General features: G+C 39.3%; 1 protein-coding gene across 10 annotated transcripts in view; it reads right to left on the bottom strand.

The window, feature by feature from the left end:
- Positions 1 to 9,105, bottom strand: part of Cast (calpastatin) — a 109,965-nt gene extending 100,860 nt beyond the window's left edge. For 5 of the 10 annotated variants that reach the window (XM_048811465.1, XM_048811472.1, XM_048811467.1 and 2 more), the window contains exon 1: positions 8,950 to 9,105. In XM_048811465.1, coding sequence (XP_048667422.1) covers positions 8,950 to 8,979 — 30 coding nt within the window. In that variant the 5' untranslated portion in view covers positions 8,980 to 9,105. The remainder of the gene's footprint in view (positions 1 to 8,949) is intronic. The other 5 variants (XM_048811464.1, XM_048811471.1, XM_048811469.1 and 2 more) reach the window with 1 other exon arrangement.
- Between the last annotated feature and the right edge of the window lie 9,125 nt (positions 9,106 to 18,230).

Raw genomic sequence — 18,230 nt, 5'->3', positions numbered from 1 at the left:
TTTCTTTTTTTTTTTTTTTTTTTTTTTTTAGTTCTTTGACTAATGCTCTAAGGTGAAAGTGGTAAAGATTTTCTCCCATTCTGCAGGTTCTCTGTTCATGTTATTGATTGTTTCCTTTCCTGTAAAGAAGCTTTTTAGTGTAATGCCATCCCATCTATTGAATCTTGATTTTGCTTCTTGTACTTTAGGAGTCTTATTAAAGAAGTCTGTTCCTGAGCTGACATGAGGGAGAGTTGGGCCTACTTTTTCATCTAGTGAGCACAGGGTCTCTGGTCTAATGCTTAGGTCCTTGAACCATTTTGAGCTAAGTTTTGTTCAGGATGAGATATTGAGGTTCAATTTCAATCTACTACATATGGATTTCCAGTTTTCCCAGCACCATTTGTTGAACTTTTTTAAATACATGAAACTATAATGATAAATGAAAATCATTTATAGATCAAGTAGCAACTCTTTTTTCAAATGTCATGGATTACTTTTTCCGAGTTTTGTTTTGTTTTGTTTTGAACCCAGCTTTTTATTTAAAAAAATTTCAAGCATACAGAACAGTAGAAATAATAATATAATGAATACCCATATTCCCACCAGCTATATTCAACTATTAATATTGTTGCTATATTTCACGATTTTATACACACACACACACACACACACAGTCTAAACATCTGTATTTAAAAGTAAATTGAATTTAAAAGTAAATTGCAGATAACCTGATACTTGAATGCTAAATGTTTCAAAGGTTAAGGATTTTCTTAAATTGAGCACATTTCCCCACACAAACCTAATATTATTATTACACTATGACAACTAACAAGAATTCCTTATTAACATTCAATTTCTAGTAAATATCAACTTTATATAGTATCCATTGCCCTGACCATTTCTTGGGGCTTATTCCGTATTCAGCAGTTTGTTAATGATACGAAATGAATTAAGTCTTTTCATCGAGAGATTCAAAGTGCCCAGGTTTTGTTTTGTTTTGTTTTGTTTTTTAATTCATGGAATAACAGGTCGTTATTCACAAAATTTAGGTGGTGGAATGAAACGCTTGAGAAAGAGGTATGTAAATTGATCCAGTCCAGGAACCTGCGGTAAATCTTCCTAAGAAAGAAGACAGAAAACTGCTTACATGACACTACCCACATGTAGCTGGTAGGTGGGGAGAAGTAAAAGAAACATGCAGCAGGAAAGCGGTATAGACTGGAAAAGAGACTGAACCATGAAGCTAATGAATGTCATGAGAGAAAAGAAACTACCAACAGTGTGGGGCATTTTTCTGTTTGATCTCCTTGGCTCTCCACAGCAACTCTGTGCACTACACTGTATTACCTCATTCTATGGATAAATAAACTAAGGACTGAAAGGTGATGTCCTGCTTGGTTGACCCATTCAGGATTATAGTTTACTATAATCACTATAATCCTGAGATTATATTACTCTATATCTAGCTAAAAGCTAGCTCAAGAAAGTCTTAGAGCAATCTTGTACTCTAAAATGAAAACAAAATAAACAAGAACAATAAACAGCAAAATAAGAAAAACTTCCTATTCTAAAACTGATTTGTTGTATAAGATTAATCAAACACACAATACTTATTAATTCTGTCCTACAATGTATTAGCAGCTGGAGAAAAGACCAAAGCCAGGGTATTTGTACAGGGTGCTAGTCCTAAAGCAGTGAAGAACTTCACTGGGAGGATATGAGCTCAGAAGACAGGAAGCCATATGGTGTTGAGATGAAGAACTGGGCGGTATGTATTATAGGAGTTCAGAGGTAGGGGGCAAAGATCATTGAGAAGAAATAGTTCTTCTTGTTTTTTTTTTTTTTTAAACCGCTGACATCAGCAAGGAGAGCTGTCCTCTGGCCTCATTCTAGGAGATGACATTTATATGCTTAAAATTTTCTGCCACAGCAAACCCATAAAACTGTGGAGAAATCAATAAGAACTAGGAGTAACAAGGCTTGAAGCCTCACCTCTCACCCAGTTAGGGACATCTGCTAGTGTTGGGCTTCAGTTTTGGAGAATTTGGGCATCATACCTATTATTATCCAGATACACACATAGCATGTCACACAAAACAGGATAAAATCAAACTAATTTCTAAACCTGTAAGAGAAGAAAGAAGACAGAAAGACCTCTTGTAATTCTAAGTCAGGATGTGAAAAGAGTGAAATGCTACTGTTCTTCTGAAATTGGGGAAAAAAAGTACAAATTTTCTTTTGAAGGATACAGAAACATTCTAAAATAAAATTGTGGTGATGATTGCACTGCCCAGTAAATACACTACACACACACACACACACACACACACTCACACACACACATAGTATCATACACTTGGATGGGTGCAGGGAATGGGCTGTGAGTTACATTTGAATAAAGTTGTTTTTAAAATCATCCTTCTTCAACTTGGAGATAAGGCCATTAAGATCAATATTTGCATGTTCAGGGACAGCTGTGGCAAACTCATGAAGCAATAAAAATGTTATCTTAGTAACTTCTAGAGTCTTCCTAGTGCACATAGATCAGCTCTCACTCTGCTGCCATATATACTGAGAAAGGCTTGATTCCAAGGACCTCATGGGGACAGAAAACCTTCCAGTCAAGTTAGTGTTGAGTCCCATCCTCTAGTCACAAGCAGAGTCAAGCCACAGAGTAGGGGTTGAGCTTTAATTTGACCTAGGAGAGGCCTGGAAATGGACATATTTTTCTATAATTCCCCAGCTGACTGTAATAAGCAGCCAGGATTAGGAACTACTGGTTTTGAGGAGAGATTTGTGGAAGTAGAATGTTCTACTCCTCAAACCACCCAACTAAGTCAGTCCCCATGGGGAGTTTTGCAGGGTCAGGCAGGTGATTGCAGCTCTGGGCTTCTCTTGGGTAAATCATGATTGCTCAGTGAAGGAACACCATACTCTATGTTCACATCAGGATTTCCTGTCTAGTTCTGAGCTCTTTTAGTAAAGCATCATATCTTCACATCTGTACAACAGTCTCTATTTTCTATGTAAAACAAACAAATTAGTACTTTATTGTATACATTCTTGTTCACTAACTACTTCCTACATGTATATCTTTCTTCCTCAACCATAAAGTAAATTATGCTCTTTTTTTCCCCAAGACACATGGTTTGACCATTACAAATAATTCTTGATTGAATAACTGTGTTTTCATAAACCTGTAAACAGTACTGAGAAGTACTCTGGCTCTATTTAGATTAGTAAAGGAGATGAAAAAGAAGGCTGAAAAATGACTTGGAAATTAAAGAGAAAATGTGCAAATTGTATTTCATGCAAAAATCTATTCTTATATGGATTCTACTTGTTAAGGCCAGATTATATGACAAACAAGCAAGGCCAAGACACATAGCTGCCTGTGCTGCAGATCAGTCTCCCTGGGAGCAGATCCTGGGCCTACCTGCTTAAGGTGGCTTTCTCCCCTATGCAGTCCCACCCCAACTCTGCTGGTGTCTCAGGGTATTTTTGCTGGTTGCTTTTCTCTTAATGGATGGGCTCAAGCTGGGTTTGGCCTAAGAGAGCACTGGTAGGTAGTGGGTCAGTGAGAAATGGGAGATGGTGGTTGTGTGTTGGGGATGATATTTCCACCTCTCTTGCCTCTAAGGGCCTCTCCAGCACATGGCTTCTCTTCAGGCCAAGCCAGTTGTGGTTCCACTATAAGCAGGGTGACCTAAACCTCCCTCAGTCCCTCCAGCCTTGGGTTAGCAGCAGTGTCCTGTCATTTCTAAGCTCTGGGTTGCCTTACCCATTCCTGAGAGTTTTCTAGTCTCTTCTATTATCAGGGCAATCAACTCGCCACAGTCTTTTTTGTCTTTTAGTTGACTGTGATATGCTCAAATAGGACAGAAAGAACACGGATTTGGAAGGGTATGTGAGCTTGGGCAAATAATTTAACCTTTCAGTTTCTCCTGACAAAATGGAACTAATGGTGCCTATCTCAGGGGCTGGTGTATTTATGAAAGGATCCAATGTTAAAGGAGACTGACCCAATGTATAGTTCATTTTAAAATACTATAAACATTCTTCCATTCCCTTCTTTTTCCTCAGCATCAGTCTGATTGTGGTGAATATGAGACAGTAAAATAAAGAGGAGAAGTAAAGAAAGGTTTAAAGGTTTCATTTTCTTAGGCTATAAGTATTATAGCAGAAGGATTTAGTTTTTGACTTACCCTAAAGTACAAAGAAAACAGGTTAACCTGCTAAGATTTTGTTGAGTATTTTGTTTATCTCATGACTGTTTATTATATTATTCTTACATCTTCATGTTACCCTAGAGAAAGTGAACTGCATGGGAGATCTACAACAAGTTGGTTATAGGTATGAAACTTAAATTTGTAATTCCCATTATTTTAAATATTTTGCAATGGTGTGTGTGAACAGAAAAATCAAATTGGTACAATATTGATGATTATTGGTCTCAGTTGATTTATATATGGGCAGCTCATTATATTCTTCTTATTCTGTATATATGTAAAATTTTTCCTAAGAAAAAGTCTTAAAAATTTTAGGATCCATTTATCTTAATGGTATTTGTCCCCAAAACAAATCCTAGCTGTTTTAATATTGAAAATTCCAAACTCATGAAAAGGGCTAATGTGAAATATAGGGCTTGTTTTTCAAATAAATCAGTTTCATTTGAGGGACCACTATGAGCTCAGTGTTGTGGGAATGTAATGTTAAAGAAATGTAAGAAAATTAAAGGTCAAGTTTTTAATATATGATACCTTTATATTCATCTAAAAATGTTATTAAATTATAACATTAAAGAAATAACTTTCTTTTTAATACCTATATAAAGAAGATACGTATTCAGGATTAACTGCATGGCTATAAATGAAATCTCTATTTGAAACCCAAGCATGCTTTCTCCTAACATTTTAGTATTGTGTTTATTTCATGACAGTGTATTATATTAGTCTCACACCTCCATATTACATATGGAGATTCTGATGGACATTAAAATTCTGGTGAACATGCAAAGATGGCACTGTAAAAGCACATATTCTTTTGTTCAGTTTTTAGAGGTAGCATTGATTACTTAACTGCCAGTTTAGCTTTTAGGATCTATCTGCTGGATATCTATTGTACTCTGCACAGAACCTGACACATAGTATAGACAACAAACAACCAACCATGAACATCTATGACCTTCAGCTTTTCACTCTTGGATTCACGAGTTTTCTATAGTAAAACTGAATTACACACATTTTTAGGAAACTCTAGCCGTAGACCATTTTTCCTTCTATGTTAATTGACTCGTCCATCTGAGGACCTGACTTCTGTAAGTAGTGTTCACTGAATGGAACTGTTTTTTCAATTTTCTTAAATAAAAGATATCTGTTATCTTTTTATTTTTTTTCTTTATGGCAAAGCTTTCTATGCAAGTTTTCATAAAAAAGAAAATGAGACAACTTGAGGAACAGAACTTTTATATTACATTAATAATATTTCCATCTTAAAGATGTCCCAAGAGAGAAATAAAGATGGTCTGCTTAAAGATGAGGAGATAGGCTACCCAGAATTAATTACCCACCTATCTACTTTGGAATCTCAAATGACCACCCACTGTTTCCACCCCCAGAGAGCTACATCACTCTTTAAGAAGCTCTTGCATAATATAATTAACTTTCTAGGAAGTATCAACATTGATTAAAGAACAATATTATCAGATGGTTTAAAAGACTGGTGTGCAATGGAAAGCAACTATTTGGAGATTGCCAGCCAAAAAAGGAAAGTTTTATTTTATCTCTGCATTCCCACTGCCCTAAAGTCTGTGGTCTTTTTGCAGACTCTATCTTCTGCCTTCCTTACTTCTAAACTGAATTGCATCCAAATGGTCTGTCATGCCATGGAAGGCCTATGACAAACTTCTTAAACTGACTGCAATAATAAATAACTAGGTTCCTTGACCATGCTGTCACTGAGTCCATGGGTCTAATTAGGCTAAGAAACACCTTTAATTAGCATAGGCTAATAGAATCAACTTATGACTCAGGAATCTGATTAGTACTGGTGTAAGTACTAATGTAAGTCACATTTACTCTTCTTCATGCTTGATCATTACAGTGCTCATCAGATGTTCTTCAAATGTAGTTTTTAAAAATGTTGTGGGTTTATTTTATATTTTATTTTATATTTTATCACAAAATTCTTTCAAAGATAAGATCAATAGAGGGTATTCTATGTGGAAATATAACAGACTAGCTGTACAGGCAGAATGTTATTAAAGAAACCCATCTTAGGTACATCTTTTAATTGTTTTTTTTTTCCCTAAATTTTGTGTGAAAGTTAGTTCATTTGCAATCTTTTCAAGTATTTAAAGGATCCCAATAAAGATATTTTAATGTCTTTAGACAGAATTTACCAAAAGTATTCTGAGTTGTACACACACACACACACACATACACACAGACAGTCATCTCTTGGTATCTGTGGGGTATAGGTTCCACCAGGACTCCCTCAGACACCAAAATTTGCAGATGCTTAAGTCCCTCACATAAAATTGCAGAATATTTTAAAATTACCTATAAAATCCTCTCATATACTTTTGATTATCTCCCGATTTCTTATGCTATTAATCTAATATAAAGGCTATATAAGTAGTTTTACTACTCTATTTTTTAGGGAATAATGATAAGAAAAATGTATACATTAAGTTCAAATTTTTTCAAATATTTTTGATCTGTGGTTGTTCGAATATGTGGATATGGAGAGTTGCCTATATACCTTTATCTGTCTATCCAAATGTCTATAAAATCTCTTTATACATGTATTATGCACGTGTGTTTCATGTATAAAATGCATATATATTACATACAATAGATTGTACAATGTGTACATATGTTATAAATTGGCTTCATGAACCTTTGGGGGATTTATGAGTGGGCCTTTGGAAAAATCTCTGAATTCCTTCAAGCAATATAGATAACTGTATTTTTGTATCTGTGTATTTTGTTGTGAGAAAATAATACATAACCTCACTGATTCTCAAAATGGCCTGTTATCACTCATTCAATGCCATTAAAAAAAAAAAAAAACACCCATGGCATAGAGCTTTATTATACAATATTATAGCCACTAGCCATTTGAAATGTGGCAGATGTGCACTGAGATGTGCTGTACGTGTAACATACACACTGGATTTTGAAGAATTAATGTGAAAAAGAGAATTTAAACTATCTCAATGGTTTGCACATTGACTGCAAGTTAAAATAACATCTGGAGTACAGTGGATTAACTAAATATTAAATATATTAACTAAACATAAAATATATTATTACCACTGATTTCACCTCTGCTTCTTTTTGCTTTTGTTAACTTGGCTACTAGAAAATTTAAAATTTCATGTGTAGTTCATACTATATTTGTATCGATTAGAACTAACTTAGGAAAAGTTAAACCTCAGTCACAGGTCTGTTGCTGATTCTAGGAGATTTCTACCAGAAAACAGTATTTTATAATAGCTCCTAAACTGGATTCTAAGAGAAGTCTTAGCAAAACTGTCAGACTGTGTCTAAACATAAAAGTGTTAAAGGAATAGGTTTAAACCATTTTCATCCAAGCAGCCCAGCATAATTTCTTTCAGAGAATCATGAGTTTGGAAGAAGTTTGATGCCAACTCAGAACACCTACCATCCATATTTGCAGATAATTTACCTGGTACATTTCGATGAAAATCTTAGGACAATAAATATTGACTCAATACAAACTTGCCCCTAATACATCAATAAAATGCTTCCTTTGAAATGCACATGAAATATAATAGAAAATATTCATGAAGAAATACCTCAAGAGAAATTTGAGTTCTCTGTCAGTAAAAGTTTAAGTATATGACATCTTGATTTATTAATCTGGTTAGGCATCAACCCTTATGTAGTGCATATCATTCCTCTCCTCCAGACGTGGAAACAGGATAAAAAAGTTAAATCATTACCATACAAGAACAACTCTGTGTTGTTCTCCACTGTGTATTTGGAGGCTAATACCTTGCCTGTCACAGAAGAGAAGCTCATAAAATGCTCATTGCCTGAAAAGTAACATCCTTTGAGTTCCAATAGGAGCTTTTTGGCTTCAAAGAATGCATGGTAAACTACATCTTTGCTTCTCCCAATACACATGCTGAGAGGGAAGTATCCTAATATGTTGGAATTCTCACCATAAATTAGTGGAACATAAATATTTTGTGGCTCTCCCTGTCAACAAAACGTGTGTGCGCGCGCACGCGCACGCGTGTGGATTTGGAAAGCAATTTAAGGTTAAAATTTGCTTCCAGGTTTCAAAACATTACAAGTGCCAGCTTGACTGGCTATCACACTTAATCTGTAAGGTAGACACATTCAATGCACTACACAAATGGAACATGTTTGTCACTCACCAAGGTAAGTAAGTACAGAGCAGCAATCCCTGGATCTCTCTTCCCCTCCTCTCATCAATCTTGATATCACTTGCTTCTATGTCTCGGTGTTTTGGGTTTTCTTCTGTCCTCCCGCCCCCCACCCCGCCTCTCTATGCGATTGAGATTGCACTGTCAACACAACTTTTCTTTACAAATATTGTGTCTTACTTAAGGATCGAAAACAACCCTAGGTTCTCTAGCGATCTGCCTCAGAGTTCATCCAGGAATGCGCCTCCAGGGGCGGGATTCCTCCAGCAGTAACTCCTGTTCCCTTCAACTTGTGAGCTCCTAGCTGAGCTTGGGGCATCTGCTCGCACCGACTCTCTCACGGCTGCGCTCCTGCTCGCATACCACAGGAGGGTGAGCCTCCAGCCTCTCCCCGAACCTAACCCAAAGGTCTGAGACCAGGTTGCACTCGATCCTCACCCCTTCCCACCCAAACTTCGGATAATATTTCGTTGGCATGCTCACAAGAGCTAAGTAAAGTAAGCACTCTCCCTTCCCAGTCCAGCCCAGGCACTGCCGCTTCTATTTACCGTCTTGTACCACCAGCTTGCGAATGCCATGGCGACAACCTATTCTTTCCGAGCGGCACCACGGATTACCCAGCGAGCGCTCGGGGTGCGGTGCTGGGGGCTTCCGGATCACACTCAGCCTGGCTGGAACCTGGCTGGCACCTGACAGGCACTGAGCTCGGCGGGCCCAGCAGCTGCCAGGTGGGCGTACCCCGAGGGAGGGGTGTTGGGTCCCGCCCCCACCAGTCTAGCCCCACCCCCTACTTGGCTTCGGGCTAGTTAGGGAAGAGGTGTTATTTCTTCAGGAGCCACGCCCTGCGACCGGGACTTCACGGGGAAGACAGGGTCCTGCCTTCAGATGAAACCACCACACTCCCTTTGGAGGGTCCTGAGTGAATTTTATTGTCCCTTCACTCCGTTATCATTTCACCAGTGTCTCATAAGCCAACTTTTTTCTGCGCGCCCCTCTACCGGGCCGGCGCCACGCCCAACTGACCCTGGCCAGGAATGTCCAGCCACCGTTCTCCACCAGTCCCGGGGAAGGCACTGGAACCCCGAGCCCTTTCCCTGCAGTAGAAGGGGCGTATAAGGAGCAGGTCGGGCAGGCCTGGCAACGCCCAAGGCGAACCAGGATTCCCGGACCAGGTCCCTGCGTCGCCCAGCCCTAATGCTGGAACAGGAGCGCCACTCACCTNCGCGGCGCGCCGAGGCCTCGGAGAGGCAGCGGGCTTCTGGCGCGGCTGGGACATGGCGAGGCCGCTGCAGGCGCAGCCTCCGGGAAGGCTCAGCAGGGACTGAAGGGAGGCTCGGGGCGGGCAGCGAACTCTGGTAAGGAGGGGGAGGAGGGAGCGGAGGGGCCGGCGAGTGTGCCCGTGAGGCAGCTTTTCCGACCCAGCCCCAAGCCCGCGCCGGGGCTCCCCCTCGCCCTGCTGGGCCCTCCCCTTCCTGCTCGCTAAAGGCGCGCCCCAGTTGTAGTTGTCCCGGGCTCCTGGCCTGACATTTAATACCCTCCACCCAGAATCGTCACTTAGTGATCCTCCCTGTGTTCTTAGATTGCTTGGTTCCCCGTGGGTCAGAAAGAGGGGGAGCCGGAGGTTGCAGTGTTCCTCCTTTGACTTGCCCAGACGTCTCGTGCAGTTGTGCAACAGGAGAACCGGACCCGGGCGTAGCCAGTCTGCTCCTCGACCCTCCTCCCTAACAATCTTGAAAGTTTGGCACTTTTTCTGCAATCTGTCCCGGTTATCTGTGTTTACGAATCTGGCCCAAGTCTGGACTGTCTAGATAAGGAAGCAGATCACAAAAATAAATTGTTCTGCATGCGTAGATGTGTGCACACATCTGTGTATGTGTTAGGTCCTTTCACTTTGTATTGGCAGTTTTCGAAGTTTAATAATGTTGTATGGACAGGCTGTAGGTTGTAATCCAGATCCAAGAACCGTCCCAGATTTAAACCCTTACATCCTGTCTGGAATCTAGTGTGGTTTGGGTGCGCTTTTTTTTTTTTTTTTTTTTTTTTTTTTCATCTGAGGCTGGATTGCTTTTGTCTTGGACTCATCTTAAACAGCACTTCCTGGTTTGGGGTTGGGGCTGAGAGTTTTTAACACGCCCAAATGCTCCTCTTTGGTTGATGCTGGTTCGTGATCATAACTGACCGAAAAAACCTGTTACCCGGAAATAGCATTGTCGTTTTGGGACTTGGGTCACCACTCTCTGAGGTGTTTTTCAGACAACTGAAGAGACAGGAGCCAGGTTGTAGGGAAAGATTTGACATCTACAGAGCTTGGCAGATCACAATTCTGGTATGAGGTGGCCCCTCAGTTTTAGGAATTCTGATTTCCCTTTCCTAGAGGATAGGTTTGTAGCTTTCTTAGTGTAGGAATGTAACCCATGGGGTTGTGGGGAGGGGGGCACATTTTCTTTTTAATTGTTCTACTACTTTGTATCTAGCATTTCAACAGACTTCAATGCAGGGATATATACATAAAAATGAAGCATCCTGGATATACAGACTGTAATTGTCATAATTGTCCATTTAGGAAAAATTGGTAATATCTATTACATTTGGATTTGGAGGAAATATGGCTTTAACCTGAAAAGAATGTCTTTATTGTTGTGACAAAGGTATTGCAGTAATTTAAACAAACACAGAAACTATAGGGGTAAATTAGTAGCTAACTCTTCCTCCCCAGCCTCCACCTCAGAAACCTGAACAATTTTCTTATTAGGGAGATATTCCAGATTCAAGATTTTAGATCCCTGAAGTATGTTATTCTAACTCTGGAAGAATGGTTCTCATTACTTTGATGACATTAAAATGTGAAGTATTTTCAACTGAGTATTTAAGAACTGAAGCTAGTTCATTTAATATTTTTTGAGAGGCTTTTATATAAAGCAGTGTAAAAGGAACAGTAGAGGGAGAGATAGAAAGATTTAAAATACACATTCTCTGCCCTTCAGAGACTTATATGTTAGCTGAAGTCATATGGCATCTGTAACATATGATTTGGGGTGACATTGAAAAACATGCTATGTGAATAAGTACAAATATGCTTCAGGAGTTTATGGACATTATCAATTACAGGATGGAAAGGAAGGTTTGAGCAGGGTGGCTGACTGGTAGGATGTGAAAAGGAGGGGAAGAGGGAGGGGCACTTCAAGAGACAAGGTGCAGTCCATTCACTGGATGGAGCAGAGGATCTATGTTCAGGATTAACTAATCCATTTAGCAGCCCATTATTTACTGAGCAGCTACACTAAGCTACAAAATATATTAGATACCAAAATCTATAAGACATAATGACCCCAGCCTTCAGGATTTGCTTAAAAGTCACAATTACATAAACAGTACTTGCTAAATAGTGTGTTAATGACTTTAAGAAGAATCTCAAAGAAGTTGAAGAAGCATCTTCACTTTCCCTATAGTCAGTGAGGTATTATAGAACTTTGAAATAATGGAGAAGCTCCCCCCTTTCTTTATCCCTCTCTCCTCTTTCCTCTCTTCTTCTTCCCTCTCTCTCCCTCTCCCTCTCCCTCTCTCTCTCTCTATCTCTCCACACACACACACACACACACACACACACACAAACACTCACGCGCGCGCGCGCGCACACACACACACACATGGATTTTGACACATTATTGTCCGCACATTTTATGAACACTATTCCTTTATTTACTCAGTAACAGTTTATTGCTACTACAAGGATGTACCAGAGGCTTTCTATACTCAAGAATTAATAGTTCAGCTAGAGAGACAAACAAGTAAATCTGCAGTCACTGTTGCCTGCTCATGGAATAAGCGCAAATGTAGGCAGAGGTATTACTATCAGAGTGCTCTGTGACCTCTCACTTAGACAGAGAGGTACACTGGAAGAGGGTGTTTCAAGAACCACTCCCTTTCCCCATGTTTGATCTGAATGAGTTGAAATCCTCTGCTAGTATTCTTCACATCTTACCTAGTTTTCATCCCCACTGCTGCTGTACTTGTTCAGAAACTTACTACTTCTTATCAAGAAATGTGTAAAATGAGAACAGGAGCAACAGAATAGAGTTCAGAAAAGGAGGAGCAAGTAATGTCTGAGGAGCTTCAGGGGAAGGAAGGAAGCCTGAGACAAGAGAGTGCCATAGGCCAAGGAAAAAGGGCATTCTAAAAGGAAGGAATTTGTCCACAATATAGGCCATATAAACATAAAACATGTAACTCAAAGGTTGAGTCAGACAGCATAGGAAGAGTATACAGGTGAGAGTTTCTTGGTAACTCAGTGGGTAAAATTGAGAAGGAAGCAGAGGAATTATACAAGGTACCCAGAATTTAGGCAGTGCCTTTCATTTGGGTATTTGGTATTTATCACACTATCACACATCGCTGGAAGAGAATCTCCCTAGAAAACCTGAATCTCCTGAAAATCTCCAATCTCATTGAAACTTATCTGTTCTATTTTTTACCTCCTTTCAGCTGACTTTGCTTCCGTTTCTAGTCATTTCTTCCTGAATAAATCAGAAAAAAAGAAAAGTCTAAAATAAGCAAAGACTAATTAGCAAAATAGGCAAAACTTTCCAAGCCTTTTCCCCCACATAACATACATGTATCTGAATAGGAGCTTCATGCTCCTGACTGTTGAGTTAACCCAAAGGATGGCTTTAGTGGTGAAATTTTGTGTGGAGTAGAAGGTATGTCAGTCGGTTGGAGAATTATGACTAGGCCACAGAGGCCTTTCAGTGCTTCTTAGATTACAGTAGGCTTGCTCATGGTTGCACATGTGATCAGGGGTTAGAAAAAAATTGAGATGGAAGGAATGAAGGGACAAAGCAAGAAGGGGAGAGAATAAATAGTGTATGAAATAGTTTTAAGTTGCTACTACCAAGCAAGAATTTGAGCCACACACATACCTGTAACCAAGTCCTCAGGATCTATTGCTTGTAATTTCTGTCCCACTTCCCTCTAGTAAAATGCCTGCAAAACATCTTTACACCCTGTCCTTTGGCTTGGCAAAACTTCCTGCTTCTTGTCTTTGTGGGCCAAAGAGGACTGAGATCCTATCTCCTTTTCAGGAGTGCTCTTGGGACTGACACCCGTGGAAGGAAGTAAGAGATGAGCAAGGGGAGAAGCTGAGTTGAAATGCACATGATGAGATGCCTCAGACAACCTTATAGTGGGGAATTATGATGAGATGGCCCTTTAGATTTGTCTGGAATGGGGGTCAGGGAGAGAAGGCTGCACCTTTATATGCCTGTACCACCAGTCAACGGACATGGTTTGGGCAGAAGGAGAATGGTCTTAGGGGAGGAAGCTGGATCTCTGAAGCTAGGACATCCTCTGAGCGGGACTGACAGATGAGGTTTGTCTGCTGGTACCACCTCCAGGTGCTTTGGCAAGGTCTCTGTTATTTCTGTGGATCACGGTGGCTCAGAGGTGTATAACACCATAAAACTTTGCAAATACAATGGAGGGGATAAACGTTGCAAAAGCATGCTGTCAAATTACTGTATAGCAGGACATTAAGATTGAAATTATTACTTTTTAAAATTAAATTTTCTCTTTTACAATGATATTGGCCTTCTAGAGGAAGCACAGATGAATATTTTGATTTGGAAAGCAATTGTGCTGTAAATACTGCTATCTAGAAATAAGGAAACAATAACTTTACAACTGTGGATTGCTAAGAATGGTTCAAAAGAAAAGATAAATGTGATTTTCATTTTTCTAGTTTTGTCTAGTTATATTAAAACAAAATAAAGAATGCCCCTACAGGCCTGGCAACAGGCAAGGAGATATAAGATGCCTTCTGCTTGCTAGGAAGTCATTGGAACCTCACCACCACCCCACCTCTGTCTTCTGCTTTCTTTGTTAATTGTCTTGAGGTTTACAACTTTCCATCTTCTGGAGTCTGGGGTTCTGAATAGAGCTCCAGCCTGGAGTCAGTACCTTCTGCTAGGCCAACAAATAACTAGTGCTATGTGAATCATCCCTCTTCATTGTATGTAGTTCTGAATGGTTCTCATGCCAACAGGATGAGGTTTAGATCCCTTACTGTGGCCTCCCAGAGCTGCAGGATCTGACCTGGGAATCCTGATCTGCAGTCTGGCGCCTTCCTGCTGCTATGTTCCAGCTATGGCTACCTACTTCAAACCCTGGAACTCACCTGGCACTCCCTTTGCTCACTAGTCTTTTCCTGGAATACTTTTCCCTTTCATTGCCAATACCTCATCTTCTAAGTCTGAGGGAAAATAAAACCAACTCTTTCACATCTCAGTTCTCCATTCCTGTAGTGCCCACAGTACCCTGCAGGTTTTAGTGTATTTGTCAATTAGATCCAGTCCAGATTCCATTGGCACATGTCGTACAAGATCAGACACTGAAGGTGATTTGTTCAGATTGATAGAGCACAGTGCCATGGTAAAGATAGCCTTCTTAAAAAGACGTTTGTGTTTTTTTTTTTTTTGATTTTTTTTTTTTTTTTTTTTTGCTTTATACAATTGTTTTGCTTTATTAGGATTTTTACTTGTATAAATCTTGGGTTATACTGATTTGTACTATTCTAGCTAATGTTATATTTTATAATTATATCAGTTTTCATTTTTGAAGTGTTACAGATATGTTATCTATATATTTCAAAATAGATATGTTGGAGTCTTACTTACCCCACCCATACCACCTGAGAATGCAACCTTATTTGGATTTAGGGTTTTTACAAAGGTAATTAAATTAAGATGAGTTCATTAGGGTGAGCCCTAAATCAAGATGAAAGGTGTTCTTATAAAAAGAAATTGGGCACAGACACACATACAGTGAGAATGCCTCATGCAGATTAGAGTTATACTGCCATGAACCAAGGAGCTAAGGGAGAAGATGAAGCAGATCCTTCCTAAGCATCTTCAGAGCATGGCCATGCTGACCCCTTGATTTTGGACTTGTAGCCTCCAGAACTGTAAGGAAATAAATTCCTGTTGTTCTGAGTCATCTAGCTTGTGGTTCTTTGTGGCAGCAGACCTAGAACCCAGGATGGGGAATATTTGAATATAAGCACAGTTCAAAATGAATTTCTTCAGTTTTTTTCCTGTACAAGAAATACCTCTGTGAATTTGAATTCTGATTTTTGCATTTAACTTAAAAAAAATATAACAACTTTTTCAGATCAGGTTGTGTTTCCCCACATTCCCAGGAAGAAAGGCTATCATATCACTTGTCTCTATGGACTAATCTACCCTTTTGTTGTATTTCTACTAGGCTTTAGATATTCCTACTCCAATTATTCCTTTTATTCTTTTGTCTAAAATAAATTTCCTTTCCTTCTGTTAAGCTGTGTCCCTTAAAAACTCATCTTCAGAACTTATCTGAAGCCTCACACCCTCATTGGTCTTTCTAAACTGACTTTCAGTAAAGGGTTGCTCAGCAACACCGATGAATGACTTGGAATGTCAAATTTATACCTTTGTCCTCTGTGTTTCCTTAGTTTTTCTCTTTGCATTTTTAAGTTTCAGTATTTGATTTAGTATATTTATATATTATTTTTTATCATATGGTATGATCCTTGAAGGGAAGGTTGTTTCAACAAGTGGTAATGAATGTTATAATTAGAATTTATGAGTGTTTAACTTGTACCTCTGCAATGTGAACCTGGTTTCTATATATACAGGTTGAGCATCCCCAAATCTGCAAAGCACCAAAACCCAAAACTTGAGTACTGACGTAATACTGCACATGGAAAATTCCACTTGACCTCATGTGATTGGTCACAACCAAAATGCAGGCACTCGAAAAATATTATATAAAATTATCTTTAGTCTACCTGAACAAGGTACTTTTGAAAAATAAATGAATTTGTGTTCAGACTTAGATCACATCCCCAAGATATCTCAAATGTATATGCAAACATTCCAAAATCAGAAACATTTCAAATTCTATCTTGGTAAAGGGACCCCCCCCTCCACCGCTCTGTGTGTGTGTGTGTGTGTGTGTGTGTGTGTGTATGTGTGTATAAGAAGACATTTGCTCATGGCCACAAGCTAGGTGGGGTGGAGCCAGGAATTTATGGCAAGTTGGATTGACTGAAGTCCTGGCTCTTGACAGTCATACTTCATAAAGATAATCTGTTCAGCCAACTCTGACTAACAGGGCAGGGACTTCATCTATTGCTCATTGATCTATCCTCAGTGCCTAAAACAGTGTCTGCTTCATGGTAGATGCACAATCATATTTTTATTGCATGAACTGACTATAGCACTGTACAGGTATGACTACGTAAATAGGGATAGAGGCAATCATAGGGGAAGAAAGCTTTCTACTCCATGTATTAGTTCAAACCATTTTAAATTGCTTATATTTGAAGTTTCATTTCTACAGAAATGACAACTTTGTATGAATCAATCTTATAAAATTTGAAATATTTAAAGTTGATAGAAAATTCAGTTTTTGCTTCTTGATTTGTTTATAAAAGCTTTTATTTTTGCCCATGTCATAGGGCCTCATTCTCCCATTTTAGACCTTGGTTTCTGACAAATACCCTGCATAATTGTTTTTCTGTGATTGTACAATCTTAACCTGAGCATGCAATCCTACCATTGCAAACATTTCCATTTCCATAGGCGTGGTTGAAGTTCTTCTACTGCAAAGAACTTGGTATTGGTCCTTGGTATTGGGAATGTAACCTCTCCCAGGATCTACTGTTTATCAACTTTTTAAAATATTTGAAGTCAAGGGACCTGGTTTCTCACTTTTTCAGTTCTGGTCTGTGACTCAGATCAAACCACCTCTGCCACCTTGGTTTCTACCTTGATCAGTCAATCTGGGGTGAGTGGATAAGTCTGTGCACAGAGTCAAGAGAACTGGACTCTGGCACAAACCAGTGGTGTGGTTTAAACCAACTGTGAAGTCTCTAGACTATTTTTTAATAATAAAATGGAAATTATATTAATTCTGCAAATATCACAGATTTATTGTGGGTATTTAAATTGTAAGATACTATTTACGTGTAATATGTTCCTCCTATCCCTGCACCTGTGATTTTAAGTCACTGAGGCAGGGATTAGCCAACACCCAGTGGACATAACAGATTAGATAATAATGGTGGTGATGCAGTAGCTCAATCACTGAAAACCCTTTCAGTAGTAGATGCTATGCCAAGTGCTTTACTTGAATATCTCTTATAATCCTTAAAGCATCATCATAAGTTAGATACTATCATGAACTCTCTTTTACAGTTGAAGAAACTGAGCCACAAAGAGGTTGAATCAATCATAAATAACTGGCAGATCCAGGCTTTGCACACATGTTTCTGCTTGTGGTAGAGATGTTTAATGCTGACCAAATATCCATGAGCTTCTCTCCATCTCCCAGACTCCCTTGTAATTAAATTGGGGCCTTAGGGTCTGTCTGACCAATGGGCTGAAAGTGAAAGTGATGTGGCAACACTTCCAGGTGAAAGCATAGAAGAGTGGAATTTTCCACATATTCTCCCTTCCCCCCTTGTAGGCTTCAGGTTGAAACCATGAGGTTAAAAATGAAAGCAGCATGGATTACTGGAAGCAAGCTGCCTTGGGGAGCCACTGGACCTGCAGTGCAATTTACATGACCTTTATATGGGTGCCAAAAACTTAAGTTGCAGAAAAGACAGCCTCTTTAAGAAATAGTGCCGGGAAATTGGATATCCATACTAAAGGACTGAAAATAGATTCTGATATTTCAACAGGCACAAGGGCCAAGTGGAAATGGATCAAAGTCCTTGGAATAAGATTAGAAACTTTGTAAGTGCTAGAAGACAATGCAGGGGAAATACCCCTAGCATATAGACATAGGCAGGGAC

The sequence above is a fragment of the Marmota marmota genome, unplaced genomic scaffold (genome assembly GCF_001458135.2).
Source record: "Marmota marmota marmota unplaced genomic scaffold, marMar, whole genome shotgun sequence".
Taxonomy (NCBI): Eukaryota; Metazoa; Chordata; class Mammalia; order Rodentia; family Sciuridae; genus Marmota; species Marmota marmota.
The sequence above is the reverse complement of the archived record's forward strand: the minus strand, read 5'-3'. Positions and strand labels throughout refer to the sequence as shown.